Raw genomic sequence first — 20,399 nt, 5'->3', positions numbered from 1 at the left:
AAACCCTGCCTAGTCCATAAAAGAAAAGAAAATGGGAGCATTTTTTCACTTTTTCACTGCAAATTCTCTGTGATCAAGAAGTGATCAAGACACTGAAATTGAAACTGATTATGGGATTAGCCACAAGCAGTTACATGCACTGATGTACAATATATGTCTGCAGATCCTGTTAACTTCACCTGATTGGCTGATAAAAAACACTTAAAGTGACTTGTTGAAAAGGGATTCGGCTTAAACTGAGATCATCCCTGGAGCATGAGATGGCTAAACTTTCTGCTATTGCTATAAAATAAATAAAAAATAAATGTATGTGTGTGTGAGATCATTTACACTTGTTCATGCTGGAGATGCAGACATGGATAAGAAGAGAGGCTGTCTGAATCTGTTACACAAATTAGCATAATATTAAAGGGAAGCCTTGCTACATGTTATATTTTCTTGAATTATTCAGCTGTCACATATTTAAGCTGTTTTTGCTACTTACTATCTAGTTGTTTTACTGTATTTATACGAGATAAACAAAAAGAGGATACTAAATAAATATTACATACGTTAATATAAGTCTAATCAGACAGAGCCCCGTGGGCCACCATGACTGATTTTATCAATATTCACAATTCACCACATCAAGGCGGTGAAAAAGGAGCGCGTTCATGTCGGTTTATTACCAGCGATTCGTACATCCGGCCACACGGTGTCGCTGCGAGTAGAGCTGAGCGCTGTTTTCCTCCAGCGGTCAGGATCTGTTTACGTTTGTCCGCCATCATGGAGGACGAGGTGGATGTTGATATCGAGGGAGACGCGTTTGAACACAGTATTAGGTGGGAATGTTTACTGTGTCTGCTGAATTGACGCGTACGCTGTCTGTGGGTGTTGTTCGCTGTAGTCCACAGTACTTTACGGAGACCTGGTTGTAGTTTTTAGCCTCACGGTGCAGGCTAAAGTTGTGGCTAGCTGTCCTGTGTGTGTGATGAGGGTCTCCTCTGGCCCCTTCACGCGCTGTGTTGATGACAGTTTTTGTTCATTTTGTTGCAGCGAGCTGGATGGAGGAGGTTTGGTCCAGGAGCAGTTCACACAGTCCGCGTGGAGGAGCAGCGCGGGGATACTGGTATGACTTTCTGAAGCTAGTAGTCCTTCAGCAGGCTCCTGTGTGACTGTCAATGCTTGTGCTGACCCCCTCTGTCTCTGTGTTGTGCAGCCATGGGAGCTGGACAGCTCCATCAGCCCAGAGAACAGAGAGGTGATCGAGAGGATGCTCCTGGAGGAACAGTATCCTCCCACTGACCTCAAAGGCATCACACCACTTTGGAAAAGTTATTGTTATAATGGCAGCGCAGACTGACATATCACATATAAGACTCACATGTGCAACACAGTAGGTAAGGACTGGCAGGTTGATTGATCACACTGGTTAAAGCATATCTGCCCTTTGCAGACACTGCAGATGTGGTGGCATTACCATCTCTGCCTCTTGACTTTACCCTCGCATCCCAAACCCAGGGATGAGCTGAAGAACACATTTATGACTAATTAGTTTTGTTTGACCAGACGGATTCTGTAGTGTCTAAAGCTGTCCAATGTCGGAGGACTATGAGAAAGAGCCCAAAGGTCTTGACAAAATATTGCTGATTTGAGAGAACTTCTCACTGAATCTACTAATTGCAGGAATTAAAAACACAAAAACAAGAAAGAGAAATAGTGTAAAAATGAATGAGGAATAATTGAACATTTATCTAGTAAAATTAGCAGACTGTTGCTCATCATGGCTCTTAAATTTTAGGATTTTGATTTGTTTTCTGTTTCATATCATTGTCAGCTGAACTATACTGCACCCTGTATTTGTTGAGACACATAGTTTGGGTAACACTCATTATTAAGTCCGTTGGTCCTGAACCATACTTGTAGATACTACCTGACAGGTGAGGAGGTTCATCATCACATCTGGGGAAGTGATGCTGACAGTAAGCCCAAAGTGAAGAAGTAAGTCCAGCTTTCACATGAGCAGAGAAGAATCGTTCCTCGTGTTGTTGGCACTCATGTCACACTTGTGTCTGTCGGACGTTTAGGTCTCCAACGAAGTCCTCGGCCTCCTCTTCTCGTTGGTCCAAACAGGAGAAGGAGCTGTTTGAGGAAGGACTGGTAAGCTTGCCAACATGCAGTCGTTTGCCTGTAACAGATTAACAGCTTTAGTTTATGAGGCACTTTGTGAGTGTATTACCAGGTGGCTAAAGAGTGTTTTTCTGCAGGCTCAGTTTGGTCGAAGGTGGACTAAGATTGCCAAGCTGGTGGGCAGCCGTTCCGTTCTTCAGGTCAAGAACTATGCCAGACAGTATGTCAAACACAAGGTGAGACTTGGCTTTACTCTCTATCTGTGTTATGCCGCCTGAACACACACACGGTGTACTCACAAGTCTTCCGAAGTTCAGTTAGTGATTTCTTCATTGTTCAGACTCTTTCACAACCAGAATGCATTCCTCAGGAAGGCTTGGGAAATAAGAATGAAGACGAAACTAATTCTTTCACCATCTATACATGTTTTTTCAGGCTAAGTCAGAACCCGGAGCTGCAGCTCCCTCTGCAGGCCCTGTGATGCACTCGCAATCCCCTCAGCCCACCTCCAGTCGAGTGTCCACTTTGGCAAACGCTGTCCGTATAGAGAAGCTTTCTGATGAAGAGGATGAGGAGGTAGACATCACTGATGACCTGAGCGATGAGGGAGACGATGACGATAAACCACAGGCTGTGCTCAAAAGTGAGTTCTGCGAGCCGGAGCAGCTAACGGGCACAGGAGAGCAGAAAGAGGCAGGTCTGACTGGGACAAAGGACCAACCCGACCGCACCTCGTCATCCCCACACAGGCCTCAACCCTCGTCTTCCCTCCCTTGCTCAGAGAAGACTGGTCTAGACGAGAGAGGCGATGAGAGAGTCTCACCACCTCCAAAACAACTTCAGGAAGGAGCTCAGACAGCCTCAGAGGAAATGGCTGAGGAAGATGAAGGCCAGAGCTCCCATTCTGAAAGCTCAGCACAGACTGGTGAACTGGAAGAGGCCTCTGTTGACGGCACAGGTGAGACTTTATGTAGATCCCCCTCATGACAAGGTCCCTGCTCTTTACATTAGTTACGTGTGGTCATATTTGCCTCATAGATTCTGCTGCGAAGACTGAGCAGAGTCTAGCTGATAGACCAGAAGAAGACCAAGAGGAGGAAGAAGAGGAGGAGGAGGAGGAGCTGCTTAAGGCTCCTGACCAGGAAATAGAGATGGACATGGAGACAATCACTGAGGATGAGAAACAAGCTATCCCAGAGTTCTTCGAGGGACGACCATCCAAGACCCCTGAAAGATACCTTAAGATCCGAAACTACATCCTGGATCAATGGTACGACTTAAAGCATGTTTGGTAACTTCTGTCACTACAGCTCTGCAGATGAAGAAGTTATTACTTCTTTGCATTGTTCAACAGGATGAAGAGCAAGCCCAAGTACCTGAACAAGACGTCAGTCCGCCCTGGACTGAAGAACTGCGGAGACGTCAACTGCATTGGGAGAATACACACTTATCTGGAGCTCATTGGAGCCGTCAACTTCAACTGCGGTAACTATACTGAGGCTGTGACAGCATCGCTTTGTTCATTAAAATAAAAGCTTCCCTCTTCACATGGAACTCCCATCTCCTCTCTCGCAGAGCAAGCAGTCTATAATCGACCAAAGGTGGTGGACCGCTCCAAGCAGAAGGAGGGCAAAGACGTGCTTGAGGCCTACCAGCTGGCCCAGAGACTGCAGAGCATGGTAGGTACCCATCAAGTCCTCAAGCATCTAAACTATGAGTTTGCATAGACCTCGAGCTAACTGCTGATTGGCTGCGCGTTGTAGCGGACCAGGAAGCGACGCGTGCGGGACATATGGGGAAACTGGTGTGACGCTAAAGACTTGGAGGGACAGACGTATGAGGTTTGGACACGTTGCACTCGTTCAGCAAAGCACCGATCGCTGGGTGTATTCACATTAGTGCATTTACTGATCCTGTGTTGGTGGTGTGTTCATCAGCATCTCAGTGCTGAGGAGCTTGCTCTGCGGAGAGAAGAGATGAAGAAGCAGCCTAGGCCCTGCAAGATGTCCAGATTCAGAGGGTGAGCGCGATGGATTCAAGCAACGTGTGCTGAATTCATGAGTGTGCAGATACTGATCATCTCGCTTCTTCCAGGTCTTTCGATCCATTCCAGTTGATTCCCTGCAGGTCTTTTGGGGAGGATGTACAGGTCAGGAGCCATTTACTCCATAGTTTGAGCAGAAGTGCACTCTCTTCATCTCTTCACCCAACTATTTTAATTGCGTTTCATTTGAATTGTTTGGCATCTGGTTTTTAAAGTTTAATAACTGTTAAAACTCTTCTTTGCTCTTCCCCGCAGGAGCCATTCCAGGTTATTGTGTGTGCAGAGACTCTTCTCATAATGGACATGGTATGCTATCACCCAACCGCACATGCTGAATCTATTCTCGAAGAAGCTGCAAGTATGAACTGACTGTTATTTACTGCATTTTAATGGTCTATAAGTGATCAAATGCGTTGTGATTGTCAGCACGCCCACGTGTCGCGGGGGGAGGTCATCGGCCTGCTAGGTGGAACTTTCAGTGAGGACGAGAAAGTTTTAAAGGTAGGAAAAGGAGTGAAAGCATCAATGTGGAGGAGGAGGATATTTAGTGACGAACGTTCCTCTGTGTCCCGCACAGATCTGTGCAGCAGAGCCATGCAACAGTGTGAGCACAGGCTTGCAGTGCGAGATGGACCCGGTGTCTCAGACACAGGCCTGCGACGTGCTGTCGTCGCTGGGCTTCAGTGTGGTGGGCTGGTACCACTCACACCCCTCCTTCCACCCCAACCCTTCAGTCCGGGACATAAACACACAGGACCAGTTCCAGGTGAAATGAACGGAGGAGAGACGCCGCACCGCAGTCAGTCTTCATGAACGTATGATCTGATCCCCTTTGTCCTGATTGTTCCAGAGTTATTTCTCACGTGGCGGAGCCCCCTTCATCGGGATGATAGTGAGCCCCTACGACCCAGTCAACCGCTCCCCTCACTCCCAAACCACCTGCTTGTTGGTGAAAGAGAGCCAGGAGCCTTCAGGCCCACAGAGTATGTCAAACACACACAAGCACCCGATTCAAAACTTCAAAACAGTTAAGATCAAGAGGCTTTGAAATCAAGCTGACAATGTAGGTCAGTGATTTCAGCACAGTAGCACAGTTTATCCTCTGGCTGTGTCTCTCTTGCTGTTCCTCCCCAGAGCTGCCCTACAGATTCGACTTCCTGTCATCACCAGACATTCCAGACTGGGAACAGACGTTGAGGAGAGCTCAGTGGATCATCCACAAATACTGCCAAACACCGGGGTGAGTGAGAAACGGGACTGCAGAGGTCGTCCTGACGCGTGGTTTCGTGCTGATTCTGATTTTTTGTGAAGCTTAATGGTGGATTGTCTAACCTGTTCTTTTTCTGCTGTGGATAGGAGCGTGCAGATGAACAAATTTTTCCGGAAAGACTCCCATCTCACTTGTCTGGAGAAGGTCTGTCATGTCGTTTGCACACTCCAGTGGCTAATTCATTTCCTGATTTACTTCTGCCTCTGCTGTTCTACTTTTTCACACGACCTCTTCCATTAATCACCGCCCTTTAGATGCTGTCATCTCTGGCCAGGTACCTGGAGCCCCTGCCAGACGAGGAGGGAGACCCTTTCCTCAGGCAGATCCACGCCCTTTTCCAGTCAGACTTCATTGCTAAGCAGCAACTGCCTGACCAGGAAGAGGGAGAATCAGATGACCTCGCTTATGATCAGCTGATCAGAGAGGAGAGGCCCCAGGAGAGAGGGGGAGACTCTGATCCAGATTCTGTCAAAGCTTCAGACAGAGGCGTGCAGCCCACCACTAAGACCACAGACACAACCTCAGAGACAAACAGCAGCACAGTTTTACATCTGGGCTCTGTGCTCTCAACCGAACACGACTATTTACTGTGATGGACTGTATGTCTGACTGAACATCGTGCATAACTGAATAAACCTTTATGTAAATATGATCAGTTTTACCAACTTGCTCATTTAGTTTTTAAAAGTTATTATCTTATTCCTTTAACCAAATTTGTGTGTGTGCGAGTGTGCGATATTCAGAAACGCAGTTCACCCTTTTGTTTAAACGCGAGAATAAAAATCTGTTTTCATATATATGGTCATGTTTTTATTATTTTTGTGTTTATAATAGTCCTTAAAGGTGTTGTCGTTTAAAACACAAAGTCCACAATTTATTGAGGTAAGTTACAACTTTGTCTCTTCCATATAAGGAGTAGTTATTGCTAGCTTCTGTGGCCATGACCTTAATTTACCTGAACGTGTCCGGGGGGCTCCTAGCTATTAGCTTAGTGAAGCTAACGGTGCATTTAAACCTGTGGAGAGATGCTAAGTGTTAGCCGGAACGTTCGTCTCCGCGTTGTTTCCGGGGTGGGCCATTTTGGAAGCGGGTTCTCTTAACAGCTGTAAAGTTGCGTTCACCCAGTTCGAATTATGAACATTTCGCGTCGTAAACTGACTAAGTGATTTTAACTCGGCGTGTTTCGGTGTTATAGAGCAAACTACTGGGACAGACATTTCAGTCTACGGCTGTCGGCTAATGGTAACCGCGGTTAACATACTTGTAGTTCGGGTCCGCTCGAGTCAGTGACATTGACAGAAGTGAACTGTTAATTGAGTGTTTGATATGAAATTAACTCGGCTAGATAAACGAGAAGTAACGTTAACAGCTGATAGCTGCCATTTCCACATTAACATGAGATACTCCAGCTCTCTCGGGTGACAAGCGACCGTGTTGACGTCGTCTTTAGTTACGGAGGACCTCGCTGCTGCTCGGTCAGTCTGAGGAGGTCATCGGGGTCGCGTTACCGGCAAGCACAATGGTTTTACTTTGTGTTAATCTGTTTTTACGGAGCAGTCGCTCCTGTTCCCTTCCTCCGCATCTGACACGATACTTCCGGGTGTGGAGACCGGCTGAACACCTGAAGAAGCCTCACCGTGTGTCCTCTCAGATCAGCTGTCACACAGCGACAAACCCTGCGCGCCTCAGAGCCGCTCCGACAGGACCACCTCTGCTGGGTGGAAGGAAAAGTAGACCCCACACCGCTTCACCCCTGCGCCCTGGTCCTGTCCTGACACAGTGCGGACACCACTTCCACACCTCGGCCCCCGTGAGGGCCCTGCCCGCTCCTCTCTTGTGGCTGGTGCTCAAACCTCTGCAGAAGCTCTTGGCCATAATACTGGGCAGGTAGGAGCTGTACAATGAGCTGTTTTCACTGTTGATTCATCTGTTAGTTGTTTTCTCCATTAATCAATTAGTTTACTGTCACAGAGGAATGAAGACACAAGAAAATACCCACATTTAACAAGCTGGATTCAGAGAATTGTGACTTTTTTTCCCCTTAAAAATGTACTGAAATTGATTAATCGATTGTCAAAATAGTTGGTGACTAATCCTTGTAGCTCTAAGCTGTACAATGATGACTTATGACTGGAGTAAATGGTTAGGATTGAATCATCACAGCATATATTAAAATAAAAAGGTCCACACTTTAATTTGTTCCATTTGTTCAACACATAAATGCAAAAGAAATTACATTTAATTATTCTGAATACTTTTCTGCGTACATCATTTTCAAGTGCACATAGTAAGGTGGGAAAATGAGCCATAATTTAATACTCAATATACATATAAATTGAGCTGTGTGTTAATTGCTTTAAGGCTTGTTATTAATTAATTACACTTAATGCGTTCATCAAGTAATTAGCACATTTTTAATTGATTTGTAAACAATTGTATTAATTGTATAATCTAAATAAGAACAAATCAATTACCTTATAAATTGTCGCCACATTTCTGGTAATTAACTTTTTTTTTCATTAACTGGTAAAAACATCCCCTTTCATTACTATAATAAGAGTACATGTAATCATGTAATACCCCCCTGCTGCTCCTCTGCACTTGTATATACACTCAAACACACAGTTGCACACACTCCTTCTTTAAATTCACACACCCACATCAACATAAGAACTGCAGCACCTTGGTCACGTCAGTTTCATTCACACTTAATCGATCACACACATTTTGCTCTTTCAGGTCAACCCTGTCGAGCCACCCACTGTGTTACGCTCTGTTTTGTTCTTATTTTGAGATCTGAATTTGTGAGCATTTTCAGTCCGTTCACTGTTTCAAAAAGCGTTTGCCTACTTAAATATTAGGCTGTTTCCTGTGGGCAAACACACCAAACTGCGTTGTGTGCGTAGAACATTGTTGCGAGCATATTTCCTGCATGCTGCTCTCTTGGCCAGACCCGCTTGGAAAAGGAGATTATTGATCTCGGCGAGTCTGCCTGGATTCCTGCATCTCTAACTGGAACATGTGCGCCTTACACTTCTACTTCCATTCTCTCCCTGTATTCCAAACATGCAAATGATCCAGACCTGAAAGTAGCTTCAAATGATTCTTCTCTTTTCGTTTTTTGCCGCCGTAGGGCAGGAGATGATTTTATAGTCTCAGCATGAGGCCGTGTGAGCTGCACAAACAGATATCACAGACCTTGTGGCCTTCCTCTGTGCACAGGAGTATAAGGAAGTGGTGGGTGGCTCTACCACACAACCGCCGGCAGCTCATGCGTGAATGGGCCTGGCGGCGCCGTTGGCATCTGACAGCGGGGGCAGGCGTTGCCATGGTGATTGTAGCCCTCCTTCTCCTGACCCACCTGGATGAGTCTCCAGTGACGGGACGGACCCGCCTCCTGGTGTTCAGCAGAGAGAACTACATGGAGCTGGCAGCTATGACTTCAGAGGCGGTGAGGGGGGGGGTCAGGACATGATGTGTGTGTGTGTGCGTGTGTGTGTGCGTGTGTGTGTGTGTGTTACAGAGTGACAATGCATGGTTTTTCATAAGATGACATTTAGTGGAGGGATGAAGAGGAAAAACATTAACGTGAGAGGAAATTATGCCATTTAAATAATTCTTAATGTGTGTGTGTGTGTGTGTGTGTGTGTGTGTGTGTGTGTGTGTGTGTGTGCGTGTGCACTTCAGTACATGGAGGAGTATGCAGAGCTACTGGTTCCAGTCACAGACCCTCGGCACCAGGTGGTGGAGCGTGTGGTGCAGCACCTGGCACAAAGAAACAAGGACATCCCTGAAGTGTCCGATGTCACCTGGAGCGTCCACGTGGTGCAAAGTCCCAATGTCAACGCCTTCGTCCTCCCAGTCAGTGAAGGAAAAACAGATTTCTATGTCTTTCATGTCATATTTTAACGTCATAGCATCCTTACAGTCTTAGAAGATGTCTTAGAATAAGCGAGTGTGTCTTGATGCCTGCTTCTCTTCCAAAGTATCCTTGTGCAAGGTTGATCAAGCTATACTTTGCTTGCATTTGCTTCCTGTTCGCATGAAAATAGCTTAGAGAGTGTAATATGAGTACATAATAAATAAATAATTCATAGTGATTATTTACTGTAAGTTGCTCAGATGCATTAAGTGGCTCTATAACATCAGAACAGTTCACATGTATAAGGTTCAGGCCGGTCACAGACAGGTTTACGGTTATTGTCTGCTTCTCCGGGCAAAGAGTATCTTCAAACACCAGACGGCTCTGACTCGGATTGTGTTTTCCTTTATGTAGAACGGGCAAGTGTTCATGTTTACGGGGATGCTGGAAACCGTGGCAGACATTCATCAGCTCACCATTATCCTGGGACACGAGATGGCTCATGCTATTTTGGGACACTCGGTAAGTGCACGACCCTCTGCCGGCTGCGTTGATAGCATCATATACCACCATGTTCTTTACTGTAGTACAACCTCAATTCCAAAAAATGCCCATCCTGGCTGTGAACGACGGCCCTTTCACGCCCAATCATGATACTCTCACCTGTTGCCAATCAATCTGTTTACCTGTGAAATGTTCCAAACAGGTGTTTTTCACCACTTTCCCAGTATTTGGTTGCTCCTGTCCCAACTTGTTTGTAACGTGCATCAAATTCAGAATAAGCAGAGGTTTACAAAAATCGACTTTCAGTTGAGTGTATTTCAAAAAGGATTCGCAGACTATCACATTCTGTTTCATGTATGTTTTACACTGGGTCCCATCTTTTTTGGAACCCGGGTTGTACACGACCTGACAGGGAGTCAGTCACTTTATTTTTCAAAGATACGAACCCTTCAGGAGTCCGCCCGGATGTCCTTGAAACACGTTGACACGGACACACAAAGGCACAGCGCTGCTGAGTTTGACGCAGGGAACAAGCAAACCTGTTTAGCTCTGTGGAGAACGAATGCAGTTCCTCAGCCCGAGGCGCTGCAGAGACGTGTGTACAGTCTGCTGACATTTGAGAGGCTTAGATGATAGTGGCAGACCTCGCTGCGCATGGGGATGAGTCACTGAAAACACTTAAAGTGCAAATAATGTTCAAGAACAAAGTTTAGTCATTTAGAAGCCCTGGGCACACAGAGTGGAAGTTGCAGCTGGATGCCTGCCAGGTCTCTGCCTCACAAGGTTGTAAAATATGTATGTGGAGCTATAGGTGTGTGCATGATACACTGACATCTCCTGACTATTCATCATCAGCCCCCCACTCCGTCTCAGTATAGTAACAGCTCAAGTGGCATCGGTTGCAGTGCTGTTGCATCAGCCGGTGATAAAGACTCACTGACAATCACCTCCAAGCACTCACTAATCCTGTCTGCGCTGTGATGACCAGAGTCCTGCCGACCTACGGCACTGTCGTCCTTTATTAATTCTCCACAGATGGCTGTTTTTTTTTTCCTCTCTGCCTACAAAAGCCCATTCTTCTTCTTCTAAAAAAGCGTCTAATGAAATTGTGGGTATTTCAACACTTTAAACATCCTCGGAGGAAATGCTTGAAGGAGATTTTAATTAGATGAAGGGAATGAGCATCGATGGGCTTGGTATTACCCAGTAGGTGTGCTCTGTCGGATTGGCTGTTAAAACCTCTAAATCTGTTCCAGCTAAAAGTTCCACTAAAATAGATGGGAACAATCAATATGTTCCAGCTGCGTTGTTCACCTCCCCCAAACTTTTTACCTCGATTTTTCTCTCTCTATCCTATTATCTTCTTTTTTTGACCCCGATCCTTCACTTTCCCCCCCTCCTTGTCATCCCACGTCCCTCTGCTGTCCTCCTCCAGGCAGAGCAGGCCAGTCTGTCTCACGTCATGGACCTCCTGTCCCTTATTCTGCTGACAGCCATCTGGGCCGTGTGTCCTCGAGACAGCCTGGCCCTCCTGGGACAGTGGGTACAGGACAAGCTTTCACAGGTGAGTACCGCTCAGGATGTAACTCATACACACTGTACGCCACATTTTCCTTATTTCACTCAGTTGAAGAAACATCCATATTTTCACACTTCATACAGTCTTCACTGAGAAGACATATGTTATTGTAGTATCTTTGTTATTGAGTAGATCTGTCTGAACTTTAACAATTAAATTGCTGGAACCGATCTGGACTTTTGATAAAAGAAATGTTTGTCAGTCTCAGTTTGTATAACCTCACACATACACCATTCGTCTCTCCCTCAGCTGATGTTCAGCCGTCCCTACAGCAGGAAACTGGAGGCTGAGGCTGATCAAGTCGGACTACAGTTGGCTGCTAAGGTATCGTCATCCCCGAGGAGCACCACACTGCTGGGAGAGCAGTTGTATAATGTGTTTTCTTTGGCTCTGGAAGAGATATTCAAAGTTTGAAGAGTCAGTCTGCTCTCTGCCTGTTTTTGGCCACTTTTGCCGTGTTGAGATAACCCCGATCGTGTCATCATTTCCTCAGCTTGGGCTTTAGATTTAAAATGTTTATCAGAAAGCCTGTATGACAAACTGGAAGAGTTGCTCATGAGAGGTGCTATTGAAGTGAACTGTGTGAAGTGTAGCAGCCAGTATGTTTTCATCAGGCCTACAGAGACTGAAGAGATTAAAGTCAGGATGCCAATACACCTTTAACATAGTATGACAACACTAGACTTCAATGGACATTTTAAGATTAAGAGATTGTTTTTGCTCTTTATTTATAGTAATCAATATTTTAACATTGCAAAATTATACTGGTCTAATGTAGCTGCTGCTGTTAAACCTTGTAATCTGCCGTTTGATCACTAGGGGGCACTGTTGTCCTACTAAACTGAACTCAGTTGATTAGTCTGTAAGGATTGTCATGGCACAAGACAGAGATGCCACATTGTGTGTGTGTGTGTGTGTGTGTGTGTGTGTGTGTGTGTGTGTGTGTGTGTGTGTGTGTGTGTGTGTGTGTGTGTGTGTGTGTGTGTGTGTGTGTGTGTGTGTGTGTGTGTGTGTGTGTGTGTGTTTCTGATTCCATGGTGGTGTGTGTCCTTCCCAGGCCTGTGCAGATGTGCGAGCAGGTCCCGTGTTCTGGAAGCAAATGGAAATCAGAGACCAGCTGAAAGGAGAGCCCGCCTTCCCAGAGTGGCTGTCCACACACCCGTCACACAGGAACAGATACTCCCAGCTGGACCGCCTCATACCACAGGTACAGACACACACAGCAAAGCTCAGTCCAAATAACAGCGGGGGTAGCATTTAAGTTTCTTTTGACCTCAATTATATAAGTAAACACATCCCTGCTGCTCTGATTCATGTGTTTGTCTTAAGTAAAAGACTCTTTGATCCCTGTGTGAGGAGAGAGCCTCCACATGGCGGTTGTTTAGGAGAAACTGTGTAGCTTTAGGAGCTGGTGGAAGCAGTCTTAATGGAACTAATGAAGCATCTGGAGAGATGTGCATCCACCTGCAGGCGTGCGGCGAAGAGGGCAGAGAGGAAGAAGGGACTTGGGGAGGAGAGGAAAAGATGCAAGGTTTTAGGAAGGCAGGAAACACATTTTGCCACACAGGGGCCTTGATGCCCGCTTAACTAAATGTCTAGGAGGCATTGAGCCGAGGACCTGAAAGAAAACAGCCCCATGGCGGCAGCTCGATCTCAGAGACTCGCACGCTGTGCCGCCGCCGTGGCAAGACGATCAATGGTATCTTAATGCTAGAAGGGAATCAACAAGCAGTTAAGACAGCAACTTCTATGGAAACTGTCAGCATCCACGATCATTACGTCTTATGTGTGTGTGTGTGTGTGTGTGTGTGTGTGTGTGTGAGAGAGAGAGAGATGCACATTGTATTAGGCAGCAGCCAATTTAACCTTGAGCGTGAGCTGGACTGTTGGTACGCAGTCAGATGCTCCAAGCAGGAAAGACGAACAGATGGGTAAACCACTAATTGTCCATCAGGTGCCTGTGTCATTCAGTGTGCACTCGTCCTATGTGTGAGCGTGTGTGTGTTACATGCATGTGCCCATGCATCATCCTATATCCCTATGTGGTAGATTGACCTCTAGCAGCAGTCGCTGTCGAGGCCAGGCTGCAGCGCGGGCAGTGAAGTGGTGAAGACTGTTGTTTGGGGGATTCATGGCATTGTGTGTGTGTGTGTGTGTGCGCTGCTGAGAAAACTCTCTGGTATCTCTGTTACCCTCGTCACACTGAACTGTTCGATCCCGTGCAGAAGCACATATGAGCCAGTTAACAGCTGAGCTCAGTGAGGTGAAAGTGATGCATAATGTGATGTTTTTAACCTTGCGAGGGGTGACAGCATCAAGCTATTTAACCCGACTCCTCTGAGGGCACTCCGCCTCCACTAGTGCGCTCATCATCCTTAAGCAGAGCGCATTAAGTCCACCGCTAGCACGAGAGGGAGAGCCTGTTGAGTGGGAAGCCAAGTGCATGTATGCGCTCAGTCTTGTAGGTGATTCTAAGTGAGAGATTAATGAGTTTGGTGTGGGCGTGGGTGTGAGACAGACAGAGAGAATGTCTCTAACTGCCGGGAAGCGCCTGCAGTCAGTCCCTACCAGCTCTGCTTACCCAAGCTGCATGACTTCAAGAAGAGTTTACATCTTATAATATATTTGAAGCCAGTCTTTCAGCCACTTTGATTCAGACTGACATGTCTCAGCAACTACCAGACGGATTGAGATGAAATTTTGTGCAGACTTTCATGTTCTCCTGCAGCAGAAGCCTGCTGACTTTGGTCATGCCTTGATTTTTCCTTTAGTGCCATCATCAGGTCAAATTTTAGATTTGTCAGCTGCTTCGTGATCATCCTCAGCTGCAGTTAAGTCGCTGCTCACATGCTAAACTAAGACGTGTTAGCTTTAGCCCAAAGCACCGCTGTGCTTTAGTGCAGCCTCACAGAGCCGCTGCGGTAGCATGGCTGCAGACTCTTGATTGTCTCTCTGGTGTCCTATTTTGTTTGTCTCAGTCAGTGCATCTTGTTATCTCAGTATCTTTAATCTTTGTTGTCTTTGTTTGTCCTTTCGCTTTCTCCTCTCTGTCTTTCTGGCCTTCTTTGTGTTGCACTCATTTCGGTTAACAGCTGCGTTTCGGTGAAATATGTATCTGCTGATCACAAAGTAAAAAGAACAAGTAACAGACTTTTTGTTCTAATGCGCTGCAAACAGAAACAACAAATGGCTCACCACGACGCAAAGACATTATCATAGGGCCTTTCATATTTATCTTTGTGCTTATTGTTATTCAAATCTGTTTCTGAAGTTATTATCAGTCAGTACACATTTACCTCTGAGAGTGGCTTAATGTCTGTTCTTCACTCCATCTCTCTCCAGGCTCTGGAGTTGAGGGAGAGCTGCGTCTGCCCTGCTCTTCCTGCTTCCGACCCACGTGTCGTGTTCTCCAAAAGTGTCCATGTGTTGCTGGAAAACGCTAAGGACCAGGGGAGAAGAGGGCAAGAAGGCGCACGCAAGCCCCAGCTGCCTCACAGCGCGGCCTCGCTCCCAGCCGGACTGCCTGCTGCTCTGCTTGCCCAAACTTCCCTTCCTCCTTCCCCAAACGTGGCTCAAGAAAGCAAAGGCCCAGTCCCGCTTGAGGCTTCAGAGTCAGCTGTAGCGGCCCCTGTTCCTGCTCCTGCTGAAGGGGGGGGAACCCAGAGCTCCAGCTGACAGGAGTGTTCAATCCGCACGAACTTTGACGACACCGTAGTTTAACAGAGACTGTTTGGATGAGTGAGTGAGTGATTGGTGTACTGGTCAGCCAGCATATTCAGCAAACAATTTACTGCTGCTTTAAGACTCTTTTTATCGTTCGTTCAATTTCGGAGCCTGCAGGTGCCAAGTAAAGGGGTAAAGTTCCCACCCACCATCCCAGGGTTAGTCCCTTTCACTGCACTGGAGACTCCTTTTGGTTGCCAGCACAGTGGCTGGTGGAGCTGAGGGTGCCAGTGTAAAAGTAAATGCCTGGGGTCATTCTAAATTTGGAGAAAATTGGTGGAAAAAGTCAAGCAAAAAGAAAAAGAAAGAAAAAAAATTCAAGGCCCCTAACCTTTCCCTGCACCAGCACCCTGCTGACTGAACTTCAGAGAATGTTAACCATGGCTGGCGACTGCAAAGATGCCACATTAATTAGATAACCTCGACGGGGGAAATGCCGAATGAATCTTAGTAATGCTAACCATACATTGCAAGATTAATATGTGCATTATTCATCGGCACACAGCAGCATACGAGAGTAAGCACTTTGTGTGTGCATGATGGAGGCTGCGACCATGGCAGGCGGAGGACATCTACATTCTCATTATGACTAGTGCATTCTCATGCCACACACACCGCACTTCATGCATTCTCTCGCCTGGGGGACTTAATGGTGCAAATTTATGCTGGGTTGTTTGCAGGTTTTAAAACACAGCCTTCTGCTCAGGAATGCCAATATCCGCCATCAAGCTTTGAGAAATCTTTCATGGGATTTAGTAAAATCTTATTTAACAAGCCAAGTTGACTGAGAAAACATCCTGATTTACAGGAACGGCCCACGGGAGCAGTCGCACAATGAAGGGGGGGGGGCAGTTATGGTTCATACGCTGGTAATCTTTGGCGTGTGTGTGTGCTGAAGCAAAGTGGCACACCTGGTTAAACTGTGAAATAAAAAATGTACTACTGTGCTTTCATTTGGGATAAATAGTTTTATTTGTGTCATGCATTTCAGGTGGAGGGCCTGCATCAGGTCTCAAAACATCAGTCCACCGTCTTTGCACGAGCTGTGCTTGAAGCTTTGTTTTGCTGCAAACGGGGTAGATCTGTATTAGAGTCTGTGCCTATATTAGAATAAGTGGCCAGTGATAGGGTTTGTGTGAAGCCGTGCAATGGAAAGCCAAGGGAACATTGGTTTTTGTGTATCAATAACTCAGCAGGAACGTGCTTTGTTTGCAAGTGGCAGGAAAAAAATAAAACTTGGAAAGAAAAATTTGTTATTTTGACTTTGTTTTTTCCCCCATTGCCAAAATTACCAACATTCAAACAGATCAAAGATGACCAAAGAAATGAGGATGATGGGAACACAATGCCACATGTAGAGGACATTGTCAGCCTGTGACATTGCATAAGAACATCAAAACCCTTCCATTGTCACACCAACCAATTAGACAGCGGGTGAAAGATGAGAGGAGACGTACGTAGACTGAGTTGTTGGCAGTTTCCTCTGAAGTGTTCATATGTGTGTGTGTGTGTGTGGTAGCAACAGTAGTCGCAGTTACTTATTGATGCCAGGCTCCTGGGGAAATTCCTCGCCGGCCTCTCACAGCTGATCAGACAGATGTAACGTTCGGAAATCTCGCAGACGAGATTACACCAAGGCCGTCGTAATCAAACGAAAGCTACTGGAATTCCCATCAGTCAGCTTTACCGCGGCGCTTTTGTAATTCCTGCCAATTGTTACAAGTTCTTGCTTCTTGGGTACAAGATCAATCTTTTGATGTCTCTCTATTAAAGACCGCTGGAGCAACATCCAAGTTTCTTTTTGAGCAGGAGCCTCCTCGCTCGACGCGTTGCGCTCCCTGGTCGCACAGATTTGACCCTTTTCAGGATTTTTAGGATCCGCGGCTCTCAGTTCATTCTAATGCAGACTTCCTGTTCCTTCGTCACATTGTTGTGTACATGCTGAAGCATCTGGCTGCAGCTCCCTCACCACTCACAGAAATTGGAACATGAACAGGCAACAGATGACACACTCACACCCAGAGGTAATTGTAATGAGCGTGATACAATACACACACATGCACGCTTACATACACACACTGCGCTGAGTAATTGTAGCCTACTGCTGGAGTCTAAACAATAACTGCGACAGAGAGCTTAATCAAGGAAAACAAAGAGACAGCAGTCAGATGCATTGAAAAGACCGAAATAGAAAACAGACAGCAGAATCACGGGGATTCACGGAGAAAAGAAAAGATTTAGTTCAGGCGTGTGAGGCGTTATTTACATTTAAATCAAACATTTGATTTTGAACATTTCTGCTCAAATGCTGGGTGGGAAAATCCTACTGTAGTCTTTGTGGTTTTCTCTGTGTTCACATGCGTTGCCTTGGGCAGATAAGATCTGTTCCACGATGTCAGTGAGAAATCAGATGTCTGCTTTATGTCTGTAAATTCACCTCAAGTCTCAGATTGTTTTGTGGCTGTATATTCATCCGCCCACCAGAGACATCAGACGGCTTCTGAGACCTCTGACAAACTGCTCGCAGGTATTTAAAGCTATAGACAAGCGGCGCTGAAAAAGTGGAAGAAAGAACAGAAAAGGTGGCACACCCACAACAGAGGAAGCTGGATGCATCCTAGACGGCAAACTCAAGATGCTGTTTCCCCAACAAAAACACTCCCAGAGAGAGCCGGGGCAGCGAGAGAGCAACCCAACACATCTGCTGTGTAGGTGGCTGAATGATGTCCCAGAATGCAGTCTGGCAACCCTCTGACCTCCCTGTGGAGTGTTGCTCGAAGTGGCTCATCCACAGTTCCATTTCTTGGATACGCCCCAACACACACATACACATGCATCAGCTGGCTGCGGCGTGGAGGGAGGATACGGTGATGGAAATGTGTGTGCGTATGTGGCAAAAGTTGCTGTGTCCTTCCACTGTGCATTAATTATACATGTGGCATGTGGGTGTCTGATTGAAATGAATATTTTACTGCTTTTAATCACTGCCATTGCCAGAGTGATGGAGCATCTGGCTGTGTTACCTGGGTAATTAAAGACGCTGTCTCACATACGCACACATGCAAGTCTCAGAGGTTGTGTCTGCAGTATGAGACAGAAGCACTCCAGAGGCTTACTAATGAGTCGAAATTAGTTTCGGAATGTTTTAAAGCAATGGGAAAAAAAATAAAAATAAAGGCCGCTCATTCTTTTTTTGCTTTTGTATAACTTCGATTAGCAAAGAGCTTTTGAAACAGGTCAGGGGACAAAGGAAAACCTCTTATAGCTGATGTGTTTGGCACAGGTAGCCTCAGCCGCAGCTGCATCTTACAGTATTTTGTTGTGTTAGTGTGTCTACTTTTGTCAAACCATCATTCTAAATTGTAAACTCTCTCTGTGTTTTGTACAGATGCAAACGATAGCAAGAATGAATTGTCCTTTCTGTGTGGAGTTTGCATGTTCTCCCTGTGCTCACCTGGGGTATCCTCCATAAAAAACCCCCACTAAAAACATGCAAGAAGATCACCACCTGACCAACGGTGACAAGAGGAAACTGGGTCCGCGGGCGCCGCCGTCGGCTGGCAGCCCACCGCTCCTGGTCTGCCGCGGAGAAAGGACTTACCAGGATGGGTCAAACGTGGAAGAAATAATTTCACTGATGCATGGCATTTGCATGTGATGTGATGTTGTTGTGATTAATAAAGTTAAGTATCTTATCTTATCTTAAACCGGGCACCCACTGACCCCATGGTGCACGCCTCACACCTGAACGTCTTGCTGGATGGAGGTGAGGTACAAACCATGACTTCCTGCTGTCTAGGAGCAACTTTGCATTTTGCTCCTTAGTTTAGATTTGTCACTTCCTGCACTGAGGAGATTTCCCCCAACTGAACAAACCTGACACCAAAATGTTATTTTTAGCAAATAGGGCAAAACTGCGGCGCTTTGAAAGGCTGGGGTTGTTCCTCTACGGAGAAGTCTACAGTGTAATCTAAGTAGGCTGATAACACAGAGCATTTTCCCCTCACATAAAAGCCTTGTCTAGTGCAGCTTTAATGTGGGAGTTAATGTCTGCATTAGTCATACAGTACATATGCTGCTTCCCTGAGAGAGACACGCTTCACTCAGTTAAGCTGAAAATATCTGTTGCAGAGAGTTCAGACATTAACCATGAGTAAAAACGGACCTCTGCTTTTAAATCTGCTGTTTCTTACATGGATTTTGGCTTTCTGAACTGTGCCTTCTGTTGTCTTACCCACAGTGAAGGAACAGTCTGGCACGGGGTCATCGAGGCTATCTGGGTATTCTCTTTCAACACACAATACGGGTCTTCCTCTAATGGCTCCTCGTGTCCTCTCCGTCTGTCTTATCGGCCTGATCTGCGCTTGTGTGTGTGTGTGTGTGTGTGTGTGTGTGTGTGTTCATGGTTGAACTGGTAGAGGTTTTTATAGTCTGGTGTTCTGATGCTATTAGAGATTAGGATGTTAACACAGTCCCTCATCTGACTGCATCGATCCCAACCCTCGCAGTGGAATCACATTAATACTAACAACATCAGGTACAAGCTTCGTAGCTCTCTTTACCCCTCTCTCTCTTTTTACATCTGCTTCCCTGTCAGTGTTGATTTAAATTTGAATAACCAGCTTTCTTCCCGGTCTTTTAACAAGGAGAGGGTGCAGTCTAATGAAGGGAATGAGGGAAGGAAGATTTCAGAAGCAGAGGGGGACCAGAGGATGTGGAAATGAGATGAGATGAAATGGTTTAAATCAGTCTTCCTCAGCTGCTCTGACACCGGTAGCTTTCAGTGTTTGAGCGCATACATCAAGCCATGACTCAGAGTAAGCATATTCATATAGCGAACAAGTTCTTTTTTGATGGGCTTGTGAGAAAAATGAAGAGCTTGGAAAAGCGCAGTTTACCGAAGGACAGGTGTTGACAAAGCGAGATTAAAGATCGTTGATGACAAAGAAGTTTAGAGGAAAACTGACACTGAAAATGTAAGTTTAAATACCTGTGAGCTCAGAATTATACATTCACCTGGTTTCATTCACTGATAAAGACATGTCATTTTACATTTGGTTCAAACCCCTTTTAGGTGTCCACCCATGACTTGAGAAACTAGTGTTCTACCCCCTGATCTCTGTGTCCGTCAGTGCAGTGGTGCATTATATTTTGCCTCTTGCCTCCTCTGTAATCCCTGTGAATTCATCAAGATAACACGGAGGAGAGGAATTCAGACCAAAACACCATCAGTGTCAGCAAGATTTAACAAACCATGACAGACCTGGATGGTTTCAACACAGCTGGTGTTCTTTGATGTCTTCCATTT

At 45.9% G+C, this 20,399-nt stretch overlaps 2 protein-coding genes across 3 annotated transcripts; both read left to right on the top strand.

Annotated features, from left to right (window-relative positions):
• Nucleotides 1-727: 727 nt before the first annotated feature.
• Nucleotides 728-6,219, top strand: mysm1 (Myb-like, SWIRM and MPN domains 1). 2 transcript variants are annotated; one of them, XM_070961617.1, is made up of 20 exons: nucleotides 728-821; nucleotides 1,036-1,108; nucleotides 1,199-1,269; nucleotides 1,906-1,980; nucleotides 2,067-2,139; nucleotides 2,247-2,345; nucleotides 2,545-3,067; nucleotides 3,148-3,379; nucleotides 3,464-3,594; nucleotides 3,685-3,788; nucleotides 3,873-3,950; nucleotides 4,047-4,129; nucleotides 4,204-4,258; nucleotides 4,409-4,459; nucleotides 4,580-4,654; nucleotides 4,731-4,919; nucleotides 5,004-5,136; nucleotides 5,288-5,393; nucleotides 5,510-5,567; nucleotides 5,678-6,219. In XM_070961617.1, the coding sequence occupies exons 1-20, from the start codon at nucleotides 766-768 to the stop codon at nucleotides 6,014-6,016; spliced, it is 2,604 nt and encodes an 867-aa protein (XP_070817718.1). In that variant the 5' UTR covers nucleotides 728-765; the 3' UTR covers nucleotides 6,017-6,219. The 2 variants fall into 2 exon arrangements, with proteins under 2 accessions (XP_070817718.1, XP_070817719.1); XM_070961618.1 differs by lacking the exon at nucleotides 1,906-1,980 and having other exon boundaries at nucleotides 753-821; nucleotides 1,199-1,379.
• A 265-nt stretch (nucleotides 6,220-6,484) lies between these two features.
• Nucleotides 6,485-15,383, top strand: oma1 (OMA1 zinc metallopeptidase). The gene is made up of 8 exons (XM_070960007.1): nucleotides 6,485-7,310; nucleotides 8,646-8,874; nucleotides 9,111-9,284; nucleotides 9,700-9,807; nucleotides 11,225-11,353; nucleotides 11,618-11,692; nucleotides 12,426-12,575; nucleotides 14,711-15,383. The coding sequence occupies exons 1-8, from the start codon at nucleotides 6,943-6,945 to the stop codon at nucleotides 15,041-15,043; spliced, it is 1,566 nt and encodes a 521-aa protein (XP_070816108.1). The 5' UTR covers nucleotides 6,485-6,942; the 3' UTR covers nucleotides 15,044-15,383.
• The last annotated feature ends 5,016 nt before the right edge of the window (nucleotides 15,384-20,399 follow it).

This window comes from Chaetodon trifascialis, chromosome 4, assembly GCF_039877785.1.
Source record: "Chaetodon trifascialis isolate fChaTrf1 chromosome 4, fChaTrf1.hap1, whole genome shotgun sequence".
In the NCBI taxonomy this organism is placed as follows: Eukaryota; Metazoa; Chordata; class Actinopteri; order Chaetodontiformes; family Chaetodontidae; genus Chaetodon; species Chaetodon trifascialis.
Note: the sequence above shows the minus strand (reverse complement) of the source record. Positions and strands in the feature narration are given on the sequence as shown.

Excerpts from the sequence above, each read along its gene's own strand:
- mysm1 (XM_070961617.1), top strand. The coding sequence starts at position 766 with ATGGAGGACGAGGTGGATGTTGATATCGAGGGAGACGCGTTTGAACAC. Across the intron at positions 1,981-2,066 it reads AGTAAGCCCAAAGTGAAGAA|GTCTCCAACGAAGTCCTCGG; the intron begins GTAAGTCCAGCT and ends TCGGACGTTTAG. Across the intron at positions 5,394-5,509 it reads AAATACTGCCAAACACCGGG|GAGCGTGCAGATGAACAAAT; the intron begins GTGAGTGAGAAA and ends TGCTGTGGATAG.
- oma1 (XM_070960007.1), top strand. The coding sequence starts at position 6,943 with ATGGTTTTACTTTGTGTTAATCTGTTTTTACGGAGCAGTCGCTCCTGT. Across the intron at positions 8,875-9,110 it reads CAGCTATGACTTCAGAGGCG|TACATGGAGGAGTATGCAGA; the intron begins GTGAGGGGGGGG and ends TGTGCACTTCAG. Across the intron at positions 12,576-14,710 it reads TGGACCGCCTCATACCACAG|GCTCTGGAGTTGAGGGAGAG; the intron begins GTACAGACACAC and ends ATCTCTCTCCAG.